Source organism: Bactrocera dorsalis, chromosome 6 (genome assembly GCF_023373825.1).
Source record: "Bactrocera dorsalis isolate Fly_Bdor chromosome 6, ASM2337382v1, whole genome shotgun sequence".
Classification (NCBI taxonomy): Eukaryota; Metazoa; Arthropoda; class Insecta; order Diptera; family Tephritidae; genus Bactrocera; species Bactrocera dorsalis.
The window spans coordinates 7002820-7022698 of record NC_064308.1 but is presented as its reverse complement, the minus strand read 5'-3'; the positions used below and the strand labels follow the sequence as shown (position 1 = coordinate 7022698).

Genomic DNA, 19879 nt, shown 5'->3' with positions numbered 1-19879 from the left:
GCTTTTTTCTTTTTTATTTTAGGTGTTTAACTATAAATTATTCAAATTTGATGTTTAATTCAAATTTACTTTATTTGCCGTCATCTCGGCTTAGTTGTCAAGTATAAAGTGAAAGTTATAATTATCCCTAACTTAGCTCAAGCCACCAACCCGCATCGCGTTGTGGCTCCTCTGCTGACGTTTTGCTGACCTTGCGCCTCGTGCATGGTGTTAGTTTACTTTGATGTTTGGCCAATGTTCTCACGCAAAATGTGCTAACTTAGCGACATGTGTAGAGTGGTAGGCTCTTATTTCGACGGGAATTAGGGTGTGTCGTTTCCTCGCGATAACTTTAGGGTGTGTCGTTTTCTCGCGATAACTCCTCCTCTTCTAAATGGGGAACGTCCTCGGTCCTCAAAGAAGCGGTTTAATTGCAGTTTCAACGGACCTGGCTATGATAATCTCTCTCTTGGTCCTCCTTATCCTGAGAAGGACGTAAACAGTGAATGCCATGATTAATAAGACACCAAAGGCTGAGAAACCTGTAACGTTGCCATAATGGATTGATCGCTGCAGGTGATTGATCCTTTGAACATTCTCTGGATTCACATGGTGAAGATAAGAAGGGCTTAATATTTCTGTGTGCTGCGTCAAGTTGATTGTAGAAGCCCATGGAGTTTCAGGTTTTAGAGGCAACGTAGAATTTTTGTTATAAAAAGTCGTACCATTAATCTTTACGTTGTTTTTGAAGACCACCTCGATGACAGCCAATTGGTCATTGATGACAACAAGGTCGTCACTTATCGGTGAAATTGGTGTGAGGTTGTTAAATGTTGTACTGCAATTAGCGGTGTTGCGAGTCAGTAGCTGCAGAGCGCATGATGTAGTCGGAGATGGTAAGCAAAACGTTGGTGTTGTGTCGCTGCAGTTCTTTACGGCTACGGTATGGTTATAACACTTGGCTAAGATGGATTCTTCAAGGAGCAGGATTTGGTGGCCATGAGCTACTGGTAAAATAGTAATTTTCTTACATCTAAACATAGGAATCGGATATCTTATTAAAAAGTAAATTATGTTATTATACTGTAATATCTTAATTCTAGCTACTGCCATAACATCGGCCACGGTAAGGTCAGCGAAGTGCTCGTCTCCTGTTATGAAATTTATTTCGTTACTGTCTAAGAGAATGGGACTTAAGACCCCAATTTTGGCGAAAGTGACAGCTGTTATAATGTTATTTAATTCCGTAATAATTGCTCTGTTTCTAGCCAGCGAGTTAATTAGCTGTTCTTCTGTGTTCATTAATCTATTGAAGTCGTCATGGTCAGGAGTTCCGGTAATGTATTTCAGGACTGTCCCTAGGGCATTCAGGCTTCTCGCCTGTCTGTGGTGAGCGTTTATCATTTGTATCAGTCGACTTATCTGGTTTATGTCCGCGTCTAGTAACTTCCTCATATGTGACTGAAGAAAGTGATCTGTGGCATTAATTGTCTCGTCTCTCAGTAATTCGTAAATTGTCAAGTTGGTAACATGCTTGATGTGTCCTGAATTCTCCCAAATTACAAGGTCCTCACCGACTACCGGAATGTACCTTGCATTGGTATAGTCGATTAACCTTCCTGTCGTTGCCGATATTGATATGGCCAAAGTTATGAAAATCCTAAAAACATGTATGAAACTTGTTGTTAGTTGTTTATCATTAGAAACACCTAGGTTCTAGATTAAGTTTAACGAAGGTTGTCCTTATGGACCCTCCTCCCTTTTATTAAAACTGTTGTTCTCAAGTCCTTTTCCACCTCTTCCTCAGTATAAAGAGGCGTAAGCTTATTGCCTAGTCTCCTGTTATTTTTAACAAGTACTTTTTCTCCAACAGGGAACTCCCTATCCTGCCTGTTCTTATTATGAGTTGTTAGTTCTCTTTCCTGTGCGTTTCTCAAGCGGCATGGTATTTGGTTGTCATCTTTAATTGAACGAAATACGGTAAGGGGCTTCATTCTCGTTACTGTGTGAATGGACCTGTTATACTCAATCGTAGCTAAAAGGACAATTTCCTCAACATCATCAAGATTTTTTTCAAGTTTAAGGCACCACCTGACCATTTGATGTACTATGTAGTGGTGGAGCATTCGCCATGTCGATATTGAAGTGATTCTTTAATGTAGCTTTGATGCTGTGTGAATTCAGCGACATCTCATTGTCGCAATATATAATATGTCGATGTGAAGAATTTCTGCTGCTCATTCGGATTCGTAATGTCGTTAACGAATTTCTCCGTATGTCTGAATTTAACTGTTGGAAACATTTCGACCAGTTCGTGTTGAAACTGTGCAAGTGCATGCAGATCGCAGTGTATTGCGTTTACTGCTGTTGTGTTTACGGCCTCCTGTAAAAGTTTTAATAAATCCTTTTTTTCTCGGTAAGAAATGATATGCCTTGTCTTTTTTCCAAAAATTATAAAAGTTTTTCTTTGAGGTTCTGTACCTACCTCCACAATAATCTGGTTGCGGAAGCAATTTACCGGTTTTTCCGATCTTTCAATTGTATGGGTTGATGATTCCTCGCTATGAATTGTCTCGACGCTCGTGTTATCTAAAGCATTTATATGTTGCCTAGATAGAGCGTCTGCCACCACATTTTCCTTTCCTGGTTTGTAGATTAGCTTTGCGTTGCATTCGTCCATGAAGGCTTTCCATCTTTTAATTTTCGAATTAGGATTCCTATCCGAAACCGCAAAGGTCAGCGGCTGGTGGTCAGTATAAACATTAAGTTTTGTTACGCCATGTAGGTAGTTTCTAAGAGCTTTCAATGCCCATACAATAGCTAACAATTCCCTTTCATTGGTAGCGTAATGCTCCTCGCTCCCGGACAAAGTGCGAGAAATCATGGTAATCGGTTTGCCCTCCTGAGAGAGGACGGCGCCTATAGCATGAGCCGACGCGTCAGTAGTTAGGTCAAATGGTTTGTTAAAATCTGGATACGTCAGGGTTACATCCTCTGACGCTAAAATTTCTTTAATTGTTTCGAAGGTCTTTTTCTGTTCATCCGTCAAATCAATTCTGATTTTTTTTGATTGGGACGCAGTTACTCGACCGTTTTCGCCTCTCATGATGCTCGACAATGGTTTTGATATTCTAGCGAAACCCCTTATAAAACATCTATAATAACACGCTAAACCTAGGAATGATCTGAGTCCCCTTAGAGTGGTGGGCTCAGGGAAACTTCATATTGTGTCGACTTTGTCTGGATACGTTTCTATTCCTCCTTGTGAAACCAAGAACCCCAGGTATTCGACCTCAGTCCTAAAAAATTTGGATTTTTCAACCGACACTCTCATGTTGGCCCTAAATAATTAATTTAAAATTTATTCTATATCTTTCAGATGCTGCTGTTTGTTTTCCGAAAAAATAATAACATCGTCTACGTAAACAAAACAGCTTTTCCCAATATGCTCTCTAATACGTCGTCTATGGCGCGTTGAAAGATGCTCGGCGCGTTTTTTAATCCAAAAGGTAACCGGCAAAATTCATACTTGCCATTCTTGACAGAGAAAGCTGTTTTTGCCCTATCACGCTCCAATAGTTTAATCTGATGGAAACCAGATTTTAAGTCCAAAGTGGTGAAGTATTTACAAACACCCAAATTGGAAAGAATTCCTCTTATGTCAGGAATTGGATATTTATCACCGATAGTTTTTTCATTGAGCTTCCGAAAATCAATAACTAATCTCTGCTTCGCCTGTCCGTTTTCGCCTACCCCCTTTTTCTTTACCACCCATATAGGGTTGTTAAACGGTGTTCTTGATGGCCGGATAACTCCATTTGCTAACAAGTCCTTGATTTCTTTGTCCACGAAATCCGCTACACTCAGTGGGTACGGGTATAATCTTGAGTAAACTGGTGTTTCGTCCTCCGTGCGAATTGTTGCTATCACTTTTGTATTGTATGGTAGTGCCTCACTGGGGTCAGCAAAAATCCCATTCATCCTTTTGATCATCCTAGAAAAATCTTCCCTAACGTCTGTTGGTACTAGATTTGTTTGAAGTCTAAGATGGCTTACGTCATGACTGGAAATGAAGAAGATTTCCTCCTCACCAAAATCATGATTTATTGGGTTCGATTTAAGGTCAATGTTCGCATGGACCCTGTTTAGTATGTCGAGCCCAATCACGCCATCAAATGATGTTAAGTCCGGTAAGATGAAAAATTCTGCCACTACGCCAAATATTTTTATGTAGCATTTTTCCATGATAGAAGTAACCCCGTGAATAGATTTTACAGAGAATGTGTCCCTGAAATGTTGTGTCCTTAAAGCCGGTGTTGGTTTCATATAACTCCTCGACGCACCGGTATCGATAAGGAGTTTCACTTCCTTCCCTCCTAGGGACTTTGAAATCCAGGGTAGGAGGGACCTTCCCCTAAAAAATTAAGTTGATCTAAACTTACGTCATCCGCCGCTTGTTCGGCTTCTGCACCGTACAATGATTCACTCTGTAGCTCAACTTCCTCCTCCAGATGATTAACACGTTGGATCTTTGGTCCTGTGTAACGTCCAGAATTTGCTGGACATTTTTGTTGATAGCCCTGTTGCGTTCTATTACTGTTTCCCTGATAGGCACCTCGGTCTCTGTCAAACGATTGGTGTTTAAATTTTGATAAGGATGGATCAACGTCCATTGATTCCGTTCTAACTAGTCTGTCGCTGTCACGTCCGTTATTTACCCTTTGATTTTCCGTAAAATGAGGTGCATGTCCGGGTTTGTACTGCCTATTACTATAGTAGTGTGGGCTCTTATGAGCTGAGGGTGGATCGTAAGTGTTTGTCCTATGGTTGTTCTGGCTTGAAATTATATTATTATTTTTTTTAATGTGGTTGCCCTCGACATTCCTGGCAGCAAAATTGGCCGCGAACGCATACCGCTCATGGTTTGAGTCTACCTCCTGTGCTAAAGCAAGAGCAGACGGAAGGTCAGACGGCCGTGAATAGAAAAGAATATCGCATAAGGGCTTCCTTAAGCCGGAAATGAAAACTCTTAGGGCATCTGCCCCATATTTCTCGTTTATAATTTCTGCCACGCTACTCTCGTAAGACATTATAGTCTTATTAGCTAGTAACGTTTGCTTCTTTTCTACACCATCGTAGAATTCCAGACAGGACCCTGTCTTAAGGTAGATAATTCCTGCTCTATAAGATATACGGGACGTTGGTCCGCGTACGTAAAATCTAAACGTGCTATAATGGCATTAAAATTCAGCACAGTACTAAATGATGAGAGGACCGCATCAGCAGCCCCTCTTACAGTAGAACTCCAATTATCCGAACTCCGACTATCCGAATCGCCGATTATCCGAATCACAATGTAGGAGAGTGGATGGCTTGTGACACGTCTGACCCTGGTTTTCAAATTCTCAATGACGATGAAATTGTTGTAAGTGTGAGAGAAGATGTTGAAGTGGAAGTAGAAGAAGAACTTTCTGCTGGTGTTGAAGTCGACGCTGGACCATCAGCTAGTGAAGCATTTGCCGGCCTCGAGACTGCTTTGAAGCGGATGGAGCGTCAGCCCGAGTGTGACCACTTGCAACTGCTCACCGTCAAGCGAATGCGTGACCTGGCTGCCCGAAAACGGTTGAAGACCACAAAACAGCTTACATTGACGGAGATGTTTAAAAAACTATGATTTTTATTTCTAAACTTGTACATAAGTACATTTTATTTATATTTAAAACATGTGAAAATTTCATGTTTCTTTCATTTAATTCAATAAAAAAAATAGTGCAATATCAAAACGTAGCTTTTATTCTCTCCAATGGCAATTTTTAAAAAAAAAATCCGATTATCCGAATATTTGATTATCCGAATGGGTCCCGGTCCCCATTAATTCGGATAATTGGAGTTCTACTGTATTTTGTTCCTCAAAATGGTAACTGCTTGGTAGTGTCGTTCACTGCCATCGTACCTTTTGAACAGTTCATAAGCGTTAGCGCCGCCATGTGCCTATGTGACCATGGAATTCGGGAAGTGATTTGATCGCATCAAGCGTTATGTCACATGTCACTAGAGGATTTACAGATACCTTTAGATATTTTTCTACCTTTGGCCTGCTGCCCGTCACCTGGTTTTGGATTGCTCCTAACTTCCTATCGAACTCCAACCTTTGTGCTGCCAAAGCACTTCTAACTTCCGTCTTAATTAACTTGCTTATTTGTTCTGTGTTCATATTTGCTTTCTGACTTCCTAACTTTAAATTTCTAAAAAGGTCTTCCAGACCTTCACTCATTAATTTTTGTTCTGTCACTTTCTTTTATTTTATTCACAATTATTGCTATAAAGGGTGATTTTTTAAGAGCTTGATAACTTTTTTTAAAAAAAAAACGCATAAAATTTGCAAAATCTCATCGGTTCTTTATTTGAAACGTTAGATTGGTTCATGACATTTACTTTTTGAAGATAATTTCATTTAAATGTTGACCGCGGCTGCGTCTTAGGTGGTCCATTCGGAAAGTCCAATTTTGGGCAACTTTTTCGAGCATTTCGGCCGGAATAGCCCGAATTTCTTCGGAAATGTTGTCTTCCAAAGCTGGAATAGTTGCTGGCTTATTTCTGTAGACTTTAGACTTGACGTAGCCCCACAAAAAATAGTCTAAAGGCGTTAAATCGCATGATCTTGGTGGCCAACTTACGGGTCCATTTCTTGAGATGAATTGTTGTCCGAAGTTTTCCCTCAAAATGGCCATAGAATCGCGAGCTGTGTGGCATGTAGCGCCATCTTGTTGAAACCACATGTCAACCAAGTTCAGTTCTTCCATTTTTGGCAACAAAAAGTTTGTTAGCATCGAACGATAGGTCGAATAACACAAACCCAATTGCTGCGAACGGCGACGAATCGACATTTCACGGTCTTCAGCCACACTCTCAGAAACAGACGCAATATTCTCTTCTGTACGCACTGTACGCATTCGTGTGGTTGGTTTAATGTCCAATAAAGTAAACTGAGTGCGAAACTTGGTCACAATCGCATTAATTGTTTGCTCACTTGGTCGATTATGTAGACCATAAATCGGACGTAAAGCGCGAAACACATTTCGAACCGAACACTGATTTTGGTAATAAAATTCAATGATTTGCAAGCGTTGCTCGTTAGTAAGTCTATTCATGATGAAATGTCAAAGCATACTGAGCATCTTTCTCTTTGACACCATGTCTGAAATCCCACGTGATCTGTCAAATACTAATGCATGAAAATCCTAACCTCAAAAAAATCACCCGTTATTTATTCCAGGAAACGAGCATCTCACTTACCCTTACATTGGGTTTGAATAGATTAAGATTAGTTTCAGGTTCTTCCGGTTAGTTGATCGGGCCAAAGGTTGTCTCTTCTTTAAGTCCACGTTGAGTCCAAGTAGTTGATTGTTGTTGATTTTAAGTGAGCCAGCTGTCGTAGTTACACGAGTCGAGTTAAGAACTTTATATTTTTCTACTAAACTTTTCACTCGCGGGCCCCACGTTGGGCGCCAATTATTCAAATGTAATGTTTAATTCAAATTTACTTTATTTGCCGTCATCTCGGCTTAGTTGTCAAGTATAAAGTGAAAGTTATAATTATCCCCAACTTAGCTCAAGCCACCAACCCATGGTGTGCATGGCGTTAGTTTACTTTGATGTCTGGCCAATGTTCTCACGCAAAATGTGCTAACTTAGCGACATGTGCAGAGTGGTAGGCTCTTATTACGAGGGGAATTAGGGTGTGTCGTTTTCTCGCGATAACTTATATAACACAAGGGTTATATTTGTTTTATATATTTTTTCACTAATTTCACTTAGGCGATCCGAAAGGCGGAACAGGTAATTGGTTCGAAAGAATTATTAAAACACTAATAATTGTTTTACACTATTTATTGTATTTCAGTTTAAAACATTTTTTTTTTTAATTTTTAATTACGCACTTGTCCCTGCTCGGGCGCCATAAAAAAGTTTCAAACGTTTTTGAAACACGAAAAATAGTTAGGGATGCGCAATTTTAAATCACTCCAATTACCTGTCGCGAAAAATACTTATGTATAAATTGTTTCGGTAACGAAAAAGCGTGCGTTCGGTTCAACGGTTCAAATACAATACAGCCTTTATTTAATTTCATTTAGTTAGCCTAAATCTTAAAACTAACGGCTTAAACTAGTGGTAATGTTCATATGTATAAAAAAGGGTAAAGTATAATAATTTTCAACTTTCGTTAAATATTGTAAAAGATTACGTTGAGGTAAGTAACTTGAGTAATATTTTAGTATTACAAATGTATTATTAAGGTCAGTATTTAATAATTTAAATAATTCAATATTTTATAATTTGTATAATTCATTTTTCTTAATTTTTATTTTAGGTTTAAAAATACATATATATCTTGTCGCTTGACGCAACACGTATATTTATAGCAGAGAACGTTTATCATAGAGAAGGTTCACGGCGCGGAGATCATAAAAATATTTTTGGCTAACACGGTCGAGATGGAAGAGTTTCACCACAGACAAATTATAAGCGTGTTTCACCACGAAAATAGTATTTTCAGGGTTAAATGAGAAAAATAATGCTAATTCCAATGTTAACAAATTTACGCCTACAGATTCGCATATTTACTATGCGCAAACGACTTTGCATATAATTTATAGATGATCTGTGTATATTTGATATCAAAGCACATGAGCATACATACATATGTGTATCTTAAAATTTACCTATTTTATGACGAATTCCATAAAATCTTTACATATAAGTATACTCGTATAATACAGCAAGATTTATATTACTACCTAAATATGCATTTGTATAGGTTTGATAAGGCATATATTTATTTACATAAATATGTACATATGTACATATATATTTGCTTTGGTCATTAATAGTTTTGATATCATCTTAAAAGATCTAGCGGTCGCACATGTGCTCATGCATAATATGTATAATTACATATGTGTGCACGTAAACAAATATGACAGACCATACGCATCATGCTTGTAAATTTGTTTACATTCAACATATGTATGTATGCAAATAGGTACACTCAATGCTTCATGCGTAATTTCCGTTGACACGGACAACCAATGACGAAGCTTACATTTTTTGCTTTCATGTCAAAGAGTCAATGTGTCGACGGACCGACGCGGCGACAAAGCGTCACAACATTGTGTTGTTGGTAGAAAATCCGAGCTGTGCCGAAAACACAAACGAATGATCGCCAATTGCCACTGCTTTCCTTGCCGCTTAAACAGCTTCGCATACAAACCAGTGTAGATACTCGTATGTATGTATTTGTATGAGCGTGCATACATATTGGGTTGTCAAAAAAGTCTTGCGGTATTTTCGCTAGTTGGCGCTGAAAGCGCGTAGTTCTAGTTTTATTCGTCGCATCGGGTCATGCTATACCTTTTTGGAAAGCTCAATTCACGCGCTAACACGTGTTTGATTGATTGTCGTTTCTTTTAAGTCGTTCGTGAGTTATAGCGCCGCAAACATGGAGCAAAATAAAGAAAAAATACGGCATATTTTACAGTACTACTACGATAAAGGCAAAAATGTATCTCAAGCCGCCAATAAAATTTGTGCAGTTTATGGACCCGATACAGTTTCCATTTCCACCGCACAACGATGGTTTCAACGTTTTCGTTCTGGTGTAGAGGTGGTCGAAGATGCGCCACACTCCGGAAGGCCTGTCGTCGAAAATTGCGATAAAATCGCTGAATTGGTCGAAAGAGACCGGCATACTAGCAGCCGTAGCATCGGTCAAGAGCTGGGAATGAGTCATCAAAAATTCATTTCAATTTCCACAAAAAAAATTCAATAAAAGTACCGCAAGACTTTTTTGACAACCCAATATGTTGTTTCGAATTCAGTTTTCTTTGAGTTCGTAAAAATAACTTGTGTTTTAAAACGGATAACCACTGTTTCGAGTACAGGTGTATAATCATTAAACTTATCATGTTGTGAACGTATGGTATCAGTATCATTTTCATATATACTCCAAAGATCCCTCAAAATTGTGTTCTATAATTTCTTGATTCTCAATTGTATTTATTTCATTAATATCCCAATTTATGCGGCTCAAAAAATCGGCCACTTTATTATCTTTACCTTGGATGTATTGTATACTGATATTATATTCTCTTAACTTTAACATTCATCTTTCTAATCTTTGGTTCACATCATTACATTGTGTTTTTTCATGAAGCCATTTAAGTGGTTGGTGATTAGTTTGTAAGTCAAATTGTACACCATAAAGATATGGACGAAAATAATTCATGGTCCATACAATGGCTAAAAGTTCTGTTTCCGTTGTAGAGTAATTTTTTACATGATCATTTAGAGTTCTGCTGGCATAACACACAGGGTAATTATCCTGTTGTAGTACTGTTCCGATTGCAAAATTACTTGCATCAGTTATTAATTTAAATCGCTTATTTAAATCAGGATACTTCAAAATTGGTGCTTCTGTCTTCACAATGCTTTTAATTTTTTTAGGGTTTACGTTAACACCTTGGGGTGTAAGTACAGTTGACCCATCTGGCAACGCTGTAACTTTTAACAGCGCTGACAAATCGGCTAATGTCATACCGCGTTAGAAGCGTCATTCGAAGACAATTTATACCATGGAACAGTACACTCCAAAAGAACGCGCTGAAATTGTTCAGCTTTATATTCAAAATAACTTTTCAATTGTGTTAACTCAACGTGCGTTTCGCAAAAAAATAAAGTGAAAAGTGCTCCAGTTAAGAACACAATTAAGTCTTTATACGCAAAATTTGTGAACACCGGTAATCTCAGTAATGCCAGTCATGCATCCAGACAACGCACAAGACGTTCTGATGAAAATATCGAAGCTGTACGAGCCAGTATTGAGGAGACTCCATCGACATCGAGTTATCGCCGCTCTCAGGAATTAGACATCTCTCGCACCACTCTCCGACGCATAATTCATAAAGATTTGAAGATGTTTCCATATAAAATTCAAATGGCACAAAAACTAAACCCAGCTGATTATCCGCGACGCCTTAATTTTGGCAAATGGGCCATCGAAATGGCTGAAAACGAAAAATGGTGATGTTGACTGGCCACCGAGATCACCAGATTTGACGCCACCAGACTTTTATTTGTGGGGTTATTTGAAATCCAAGGTATACGCTAATAAGCCAAAGACCTTAGCTCAACTGAAAGCCAACATTCGACGTGAAACAGCCGCCATATCATCCGAAACATTGGCCAAAGTCATGGAAAATGTCGAAAAAAGAGTGCATTTAGCTGTCAAAGCTAAAGGTGCCCATTTACGCGATCTAATTTTTAAATATTAGCTGAAACAAATCCCCTTGGACCAAAATAAATTATTTTTGAAATGAACAAAAAACATTGTTTTCTTTTGTTCTTTTTTTTTAGAAACAAATGGGTCAACTTTAAATGGCTATATGTCTCAAAAGGTTTGTTTATTTACAACAAAAATTGCATTTATCTAATTGGATTTTTAAATTGTGTTTTTTCAGAACATTGAAAATTTTATGTGGGGTCTTTGTTGGTCCTCGAATATGACAAATAATGAGGGATAGTATTTATCAAAGTTATGTCTTTTCCTTGGTAATCATAAATCACCAAATTATGAAAGAATATGCTGATGCTGAAAAACGTTAATATTCTAAGAGCAAACATTGAGGTACAATTTAGATTTTATTGGGAATCATTTGGATACATCTTCGAATAAATTAGATATTATGGTGAGAAACAAAGATAGAGCGGGTCCACTAACACCTAAAAGTGATGAAAGAAATGTATGTTCCTGCAAAGATGTGCTAAAGACGAGAATATAATGCCGGTGCATTATTCAAACCAAAAGGCATTCGTACGAATCCGTAGTGACCGAATAGTATAGAAAATGCTGTTTTAGGCCGGTCTTCCTTTTTCACGAAGATTTGATGGAATCCTTTAACCAAATCAACTGTAGAAAAGTAAAATTTACTTCCTCATTGTAATTGGTATCCATTGGTTCTGAACGGGAATATGATTGATTAGTACGAATACTTGCTGGAACTGTATTTTGACCATACAAATTATTATTAATATTTTGTCTAAAAAAGTGCCAGAAATTCCGTGTTTGTCCTGAATATTTTGCATAATTTTCCTGCCTTTGAGGATAATTTTGTAGTTGTTGAATTTGCCTATTATTAGATTTAGAAAAACTTTGAGCTTGCTGTAGATGTTGCCCAGAATATATTTGCGATGGCATACTTGAATTGTGAATATTTTCACGAACTAATACCTCAGCTTCCAAAATAGAGAATGCTTCTCTGATACTTGTTGCATTTTTATTTAACACTACCGATGCTAAGTTTGCATCTATTTTACTCTTTTCTTTGTAGAATGTTTTTTTTTTATTAAAAAGTTTTAGAATCTTTCACTTTCACTTATCACTTCAACATAAATTTTACTATTTTAAATAACACAGTACAACAGCTAATCTGGGGGGTGAGAAATACCACGTCAGGGTGATGGTACTACGTCAGTATAGTAAAACCCTCAAAGGGTTTGGCGTTCATATGTGTCAGTTTTTTTATGACTTTTTCAATTTTTTTCCTTATCTTGATGTTTTTTCGCTTAGTTGTAACATTTTGGCAAAAACGTAGTTTAACATAACTCGCGAACCACTTGTCCGATTTTGATGAAACAAATTTAGAAAAATTAAGAATTACAGTTACTGGGTTTTTGGGTTGTCAAAAAAGTCTTGCGGTATTTTCGCTAGTTGGCGCTGAAAGCGCGTAGTTCTAGTTTTATTCGTCGTATCGAGTCATGCTATAGCTCTACACCAGAACGAAAACGTTGAAACCATCGTTGTGCAGTGGAAATGGAAACTGTATCGGGTCCATAAACTGCACAAATTTTATTGGTGGCTTGAGATGCATTTTTGCCTTTATCGTAGTAGTACTGTAAAATATGCCGTATTTTCTCTTTATTTTGCTCCAAGTTTGCGACGCTATAACTCACGAACGACTTAAAAGAAACGACAATCAATCAAACACGTGTTAGCGAACTTTCCGCACAACGATAAATTATTAAATCTTAAATCTATTTAAAAACTAGACAAACTCGAGCAAGTAAATGAGCTGATTTGGTGATACATTGCTCTTTAGTACGCAGGCGTGTTTGATCGCAGGAATGTACCAAAGCATTTGCTAAAGGTTTTGGGTGATCTTGGAGTCTAAATATACATATATTTATTCTGTTACCTTCTACTTCTTTCTTTACCACAAGAATACCAAGGTCTTTATGGATATTTTCATTACGCATGTACCATGGTGAATACGTAATTGTTCGAAACATTTTCGAATGGAAGCTTTGTATAATATCAATATTTGTTCAAATATCATTGAACATGCTTACTTATCAGCAAAGCCGAAAGTCTACTAAATATAAATATCTATTTTCAAACATACATATATACATACGTATGTACATAAACAACCTTCTTCTTCTTCTTCTTTACTGGCGCAGACACCGCTTACGCGATTATAGCCGAGTCAACAACAGCGCGGCAGTCGTTTCTTCTCTTCGCTACGTGGCGCCAATTGGATATTCCAAGCGAGGCCAGGTCCTTCTCCACTTGGTCCTTCCACCGGAGTGGAGGTCTTCCTCTTCCTCTGCTTCCCGCGGCGGGTACTACGTCGAATAATTTCAGAGCTGGAGTGTTTTCATCCATCCGGACAACATGACCTAGCCAGTGTAGCCGCTGTCTTTTAATTCGCTGAACTATGTCAGTGTCGTCGTATATCTCGTACAGCTCATCGTTCCATCGAATGCGATATTCGCCATGGCCAACGCGCAAATGACTATAAATTTTTCGCAGAACTTTTCTCTCGAAAACTCACAACGTCGACTCATTGGTTGTTGTCATCGTCCAAGCCTCTGCACCATATAGCAGGACGGGAATTATGAGCGACTTATAAAGTTTGGCTTTTGTTCGCGCAGAGAGGACTTTACTTTTCAATTGCCTACTCAGTCCGAAGTATCACCTGTTGGCAAGAGCAATCCTGCGTTGGATTTCCAGGCTGACATTGTTGGTGGTGTTAATGCTGGTTCCTAAATAGACGAAATTATCTACAACTTCAAAGTTATGACTGTCAACAGTGACGTGAGAGCCAAGTCGCGAGTGCGACGACTGTTTGTTTGATGACAGTAGATATTTCGTCTTGCCCACGTTCACTGCCAGACCCATTTGCGTTGCTTCCTTGTTCAGTCTGGAGAAAGCAGAACTAACGGCGCGGGTGTTGAGACCGATGATATCAATATCATCGGCATACGCGAGCAGCTGTACACTCTTATAAAAGATTGTACCTGCTCGATTCAGTTCTGCAGCTCTAATAATTTTCTCCAGCAGCAGATTAAAAAAGTCGCACGATAGGGAGTCGCCTTGTCTGAAACCTCGTTTGGTATCGAACGGCTCGGAGAGGTCCTTCCCGATCCTGACGGAGCTTCGTGTTGCTCAACGTCAGTTTACACAGCCGTATTAGTTTTGCGGGGATACCAAATTCAGACATCGCGGCATAAAGGCAGCTCCTTTTCGTGCTGTCGAAAGCAGCTTTGAAATCGGCGAATAGGTGGTGAGTGTCGATTCTCCTTTCACGGGTCTTTTCCAAGATTTGGCGCATGGTGAATATCTGGTCGGTTGTTGATTTACCAGCTCTGAAGCCACACTGATAAGGTCCAATCAGTTTGTTGACGGTGGGCTTTAATCTTTCACACAATACGCTCGATAGAACCTTGTACGCGATGTTGAGGAGGCTTATCCCACGGTAGTTGGCGCAGATTGTGGGGTCTCCTTTTTTATGGATTCCAATCGTTGGGCATGCTTTCATCCGACCATATTTTGCAAAGAAGCTGATGCATGCACCTTATCAGTTCTTCGCCGCCGTGTTTGAATAGCTCGGCCGGCAATCCGTCGGCCCCTGCCCTTTGTTGTTCTTCAGGCGGGCAACTTCTATTCGAACATATGTGCATCTAAATATAAATAAAAATATATGGGACACAAGTCATAAATTTACAGAAGAGATAACATTAAACACACACACACACACATGTATTGTATTGTACAGTTGAAAACAACCCCATGTGGTGTGCCGTAAATATACATATGTTTAATTAGATAACTAAGAACATAAAAATAGTATATAAGGTTTACATTTTAAAAATAAAATCAGAATGAATATATTCTCCCACGAAATAAGACTTTTCATTTCCCCCCAGCAGTGGTAAGGAATGACAAATTCTTTTTTTAAGTCAATGTTTGATAATACATACAAATCAAACAATTTCGGTCCTTCGAGCCGGATAAAGAGCAAAACAGGCAATATACAAAAAAGCCCTGTTCAAAATACAGGAAAACTAAAGCAAAAATAATTGTAAGACGAGTGTATATTCCCGCATATTAGCAACATAAAATAACTTTTACAAACAAATTTGGTCCTATCGAGCCTAAAAAAAAGAGCTCAGCCAAATTTAAAAAAGCCCTGATATTATAAAAAATAAAATAAAATAAAGTAAGCCCTGTCAGGCAAAATTAATTTGTAGGACGGGTGTATATTCTCGCATATTGCTTAAATAAAAATATTTGTAAGACGGGTGTATATTCCGCATATTAGCAAATTAAAACCAAAATAATTGGAACATGGGTGCATATTCCCGCATATTAATATCATGACAAATAAAGTCAAATCCGATACATTTGATTTGGATCTTAGAATCTTTATATTCAAGAGGAAAATTCAACTCCTGAGAAAAGTAATGAATGATCTCCACAAAATCACTACAATAAAAAGTGATGATATTAAACATTTGAAAATTGTGTTTCTTCAAATGCACAATTTTCACACAATGTACTTTTCAAACATTTTTCTTGAAGTAGAAAACTTGTATTTTGAAATAACGGCGGAATATTTCCAAAATCTTAAACTTTATAAATCGAGATTAAAAGAAGGAAAGCTCGAAATTACGTACAGTTCTCTTCAGCGTGATGTGCTGTTGGAAGATTATACGATAGAAGAAGAACCAGAAATTTTGTACGGTTTTGACTCGGATTTAAAACGTACAAAAGTTCCAATCTTTTATCTACCTTGTATATATCTATCTTCTGCTGAGGAAGAAACAGCAAAAGTAATAGAGGAAGACAAAAAACAAAAAAATGAAGCTGAAGAAGAAGAAGAATCACTTGAAAAACTTCATAAACCTTCAAAAACAAACTCAATTGGTATCTCTTCCGGCAGGCTCACATTTTGGAGAAATGTGGGAAAATGCAGTCCAGGATAAATCGATTGAAGATAAGGACGAAGCTAAAGAAACTGAAAACATTAATGATGCTAAAGCGCATGAGAAGGAAGAGGAAATTAAAGTTTTACACAAACCAACACAATTGCCGAAAAAGCGCAAAGGTGTTTTAGAAGAGCCAAATAAAGACGTGGATATTTGAAATTTCTCAAAAGTTTTTGAGAATAAATTTTTTTTTTTTGGGATGCGTGTTTGTGTAATTATTTTAAATATTTCACTTCACAATCAACCATTTGCCTGTACCTCGAATATTTTATTTTTCCGAAAAAAGCGATGGCGAAATACCGAGACAAAAGAGAAACGCGTGCGAATTCGAATGCGGTCCAATTACAATTATTTCTTTATTCCAGTTCATCTAGTTACTTAGCCTAAGTCTTAAACCTAACGGGATATAACAGTTGGAATGGAAGTATACAGGTATGTACAAAAAGAGGTGAGTAATTCTTTTTGTTAACTTATAGTAATAGATTAAGTTAAATATATTTAACATTATTACCAGCCTTATCATGAATATTCGCGTGGAATAGTTCACCAGCGAAATATTTCGTTCACCCGAAATCGTTCACCTTACCATGAACGCAGAAAGATTTCGGGTGAACAGCATTTCACATCGAAATTTCGAATGTGAGATGACAGCTGTCAAAACGTCAAATAAAATATTAACAAAGAAACCAAATTGAACGCATTTTACTTTAGTGAAAAATTTAAAATGATTAATATAAATTTAAGGAGACTGCTGTTAGCAGATGAAAATGTGCAAGATCAAAGAGCCGCTCGTAGAAAGATTAGGGATGCTTCAAATCCGCTTGAATTGCAGGATCAATTGTAAATTTGTGTATAATTTGTAAATAATTTGTGATGCAAATAGTATACCAACTATTTGCTATTGTTGCTCTAGGTTTCAGAAATGTTATAGGACCAACAAAACAGCGTTTAAATATCTACTAGACATTACAACAAACAAAGCTTCAAACCCTATGAAATCTTTTGGAATACCCCCAATAGTGAAGTTGGCGGCTTCGCTGCGTTTCTTTGCAGAAGGAGGCTACCAAAAGGGTGTCGGTAGGGAATACGATGTGGGATTGTCACAGTCTGCCTTTAGTGCCACACTAGAAGAGATGCTTGACGTGTTCGAAGTGAATTTATGTCGTTTGTGGATAAAATGGATGAGTAACGAAGAAATGAGAAGTGCTGCTCTTAAATTTTATGAAAAGTATAAAATTCCGAGTGTTATGGGGTGTATTGATGGTACCCATATAAAAATTGTGGGACCAAAACACAATAAGCACTCATTTTATAATCGAAAAGGATACTTTAGTTTAAATGCTCTTGTTGTAAGTACTTTTGTTAAATTATATGTACATACTGTAGGTGTATAAATGCTTCAACACTTATAGGTTTGTGATCAAAAAATGAGGTTTCGATTTATTGATGCGTCGCATCCAGGAGCTTGTCACGACTCTTTAGTGTGGAACGTTTCGGAACTAAAGAGACATATTTGCAATAATCGCAGCAACTTTTGGATGTTAGGTAAATTAGTTTAAACAAATTTTATTTGTAACCATAAAAACATATTTTATGAATAGGCGACGCAGGATATCCTCTGGAATCCTTCTTATTAACACCTTATAGGACACCTGAAGAGGGAAGTGTAGAAGCAAAATTTAATTTAGCTCATTCTCGGTGCCGAAATATTATAGAACGTGCAATTGGGTTGCTTAAAAGCCGATGGAGATGTTTGCTTGGTGCTAGAGAACTTTATTACAGCCCACAGAAAGCAGCTAAAATATTCAATGTGTGCGTAATGTTACATAATTTATGCATTCATTTCAAAGATCAATTTGCTGATATCGTTGAGATACCTGATTGTGACGAAGAGGAATCTCTAGTGACTATGGAGGAGGACAACATAGATTTCGGAATGCAAAGAATGAGCGAAGCGCAAAGAATTAGGAACCAAATAGCTCACTCACTCCCTTAAAGCATTATTACTTCTTTCAATATCGTTTGTAGAAAAAACAAAACTAACTCCATTTTTCTGTAACGAAAAAAACTATTTCTTCATTTCTTATAATCCTAATTCAATGAACATAAAATGTATTTCAAATAAAATATAAGTAAAATAAAAAAAAAATTAACATGAGACCACATAAATATAAAATTAAAAATTAATAAAATGTAATTCTGAATAAGTTATCTTTTCATCATTGAAAGCTTCATTTCTTCAATTTCTATTAACCTTCTTGTTTTTTCTAACTTTGCTTTAATTTCTCTTTTTCTCAAATTTTCTATTTCAATATTATGCCGCTTATTTTCTATCGTTTGATTTTTTAGTTCTTTTAATTCTTCTTCCTTTAAATTGTTTAAAATTGTGAAATTTTTATTCAACGCCCTTGTATTGTCTTCAATTCTCCTTATCCGTTTTAAGATTTCTTTTTGCACTTCTATTTCTTCTTCTAATATCACAGATGTGCCCTTTCTTTTAGAGGATGACGGCGCATCTTTAAGAAAGGGGTTCCTTTTTGGAGTTTGCTGTGGACTTTTGTTCACAATTGTTTCTGCGTCCAATTCACTCTCAGTTGTGCTTAGCGGCTGAAATCCGTGTGACACTATTCCTTCCAATCCCTCAACGCTATTTGTCATGCCAGTGATTGCTACAATAGTTTCCTCCGATGTTGACAGTTTATGATGCAGGTTTGGTCCCCCACCAGTGCCTCTAATTTGTTCCGCATTAAACGTCAACTTTTTGCGTACGTAACGCTTTTGGTCATTCCAAACCTTTAACAGATTTTTGTAATAATTATTTTAAAATTTTACTAGCCAGTGCTAATATGAAAATTACCCTTTTCCACTCAGACACCGTTTTAGTCGGAGGCCCAGCACTGTTCAAATCCGCGGCCGTTTCCTTCCATAACGCTTCTTGTCTGTCTTTTCCTTGTTTAGAGAAGCCAGCCGCTAAATCAGGATTTTCTGCCATTTTACTGAGCAAAATTTCAGATTGCGGTTTATTAATCGATTTTGACCTTAAAATAATTGTTTTTAAATTATATAAAAATTGGAATTTTTATCTAATTTTTATTGATACTTACATGATTCAAATATATTTCGCGCACAAAATTTTAACGAAAAATTTCACCAATAATTTGACAATTATTTCGCCGTTGATGCCGTTCACGATAGGGTGGAAATAATTCGAAGCGAACTGTTTCGCATGGTGAATATTCAAAATAGCATAGGTGAACGGCATAGGCGAAATGTGAATCATTCCACACGAAATGAAAATTCACGATAAGGCTGTACATATAGGGTAAGTACAATGAAAGGAAAACTTTATAATTCAAATATAAAATGCATTTCAGAAAAGTAATTAAATTTAATTTCATTTTAGGTTAAACATATACATATACATAAGTCGCTTGACGCAACACTGGCCACCTTGACAGGACCAGGATCCTTTAACATCCATGGGCAGTAATGCAAGTTTATGAATGGGGCGCTTAATGGTGCCCGCCTTGGTTGCCACGTCTGCCGTCTTGGCCTTCGACGGTTGCGCCGACGC

The 19879-nt window shown here is 37.5% G+C and overlaps 2 protein-coding genes across 2 annotated transcripts in view; one reads left to right on the top strand and one right to left on the bottom strand.

Annotated features, from left to right (window-relative positions):
- Positions 1-18044, top strand: part of LOC125779115 (uncharacterized) — a 579602-nt gene extending 561558 nt beyond the window's left edge. The window contains exons 3-4 of the mRNA XM_049459685.1: positions 14511-17850; positions 17907-18044. The gene's annotated coding sequence lies outside the window, so the exon portion shown is untranslated. The remainder of the gene's footprint in view (positions 1-14510; positions 17851-17906) is intronic.
- A 329-nt stretch (positions 18045-18373) lies between these two features.
- Positions 18374-19553, bottom strand: LOC125779172 (uncharacterized). Its single transcript, XM_049459814.1, has 2 exons — positions 19163-19553; positions 18374-19098 (listed from the first exon to the last, which is right to left on the bottom strand). Exons 1-2 carry the CDS (start codon positions 19295-19297, stop codon positions 18514-18516), a joined length of 720 nt encoding a protein of 239 aa, XP_049315771.1. The 5' UTR covers positions 19298-19553; the 3' UTR covers positions 18374-18513.
- Positions 19554-19879: the final 326 nt, after the last annotated feature.

What these genes read in the sequence shown, in the direction of transcription:
- LOC125779172 (XM_049459814.1), bottom strand. Translation starts at nt 19,297, where the DNA reads ATGGCAGAAAATCCTGATTTAGCGGCTGGCTTCTCTAAACAAGGAAAA. An exon ending in CGGTGTCTGAGTGGAAAAGG is followed by an intron (nt 19,099 to 19,162) that starts GTAATTTTCATA and finishes AATCTGTTAAAG; the next exon opens with GTTTGGAATGACCAAAAGCG.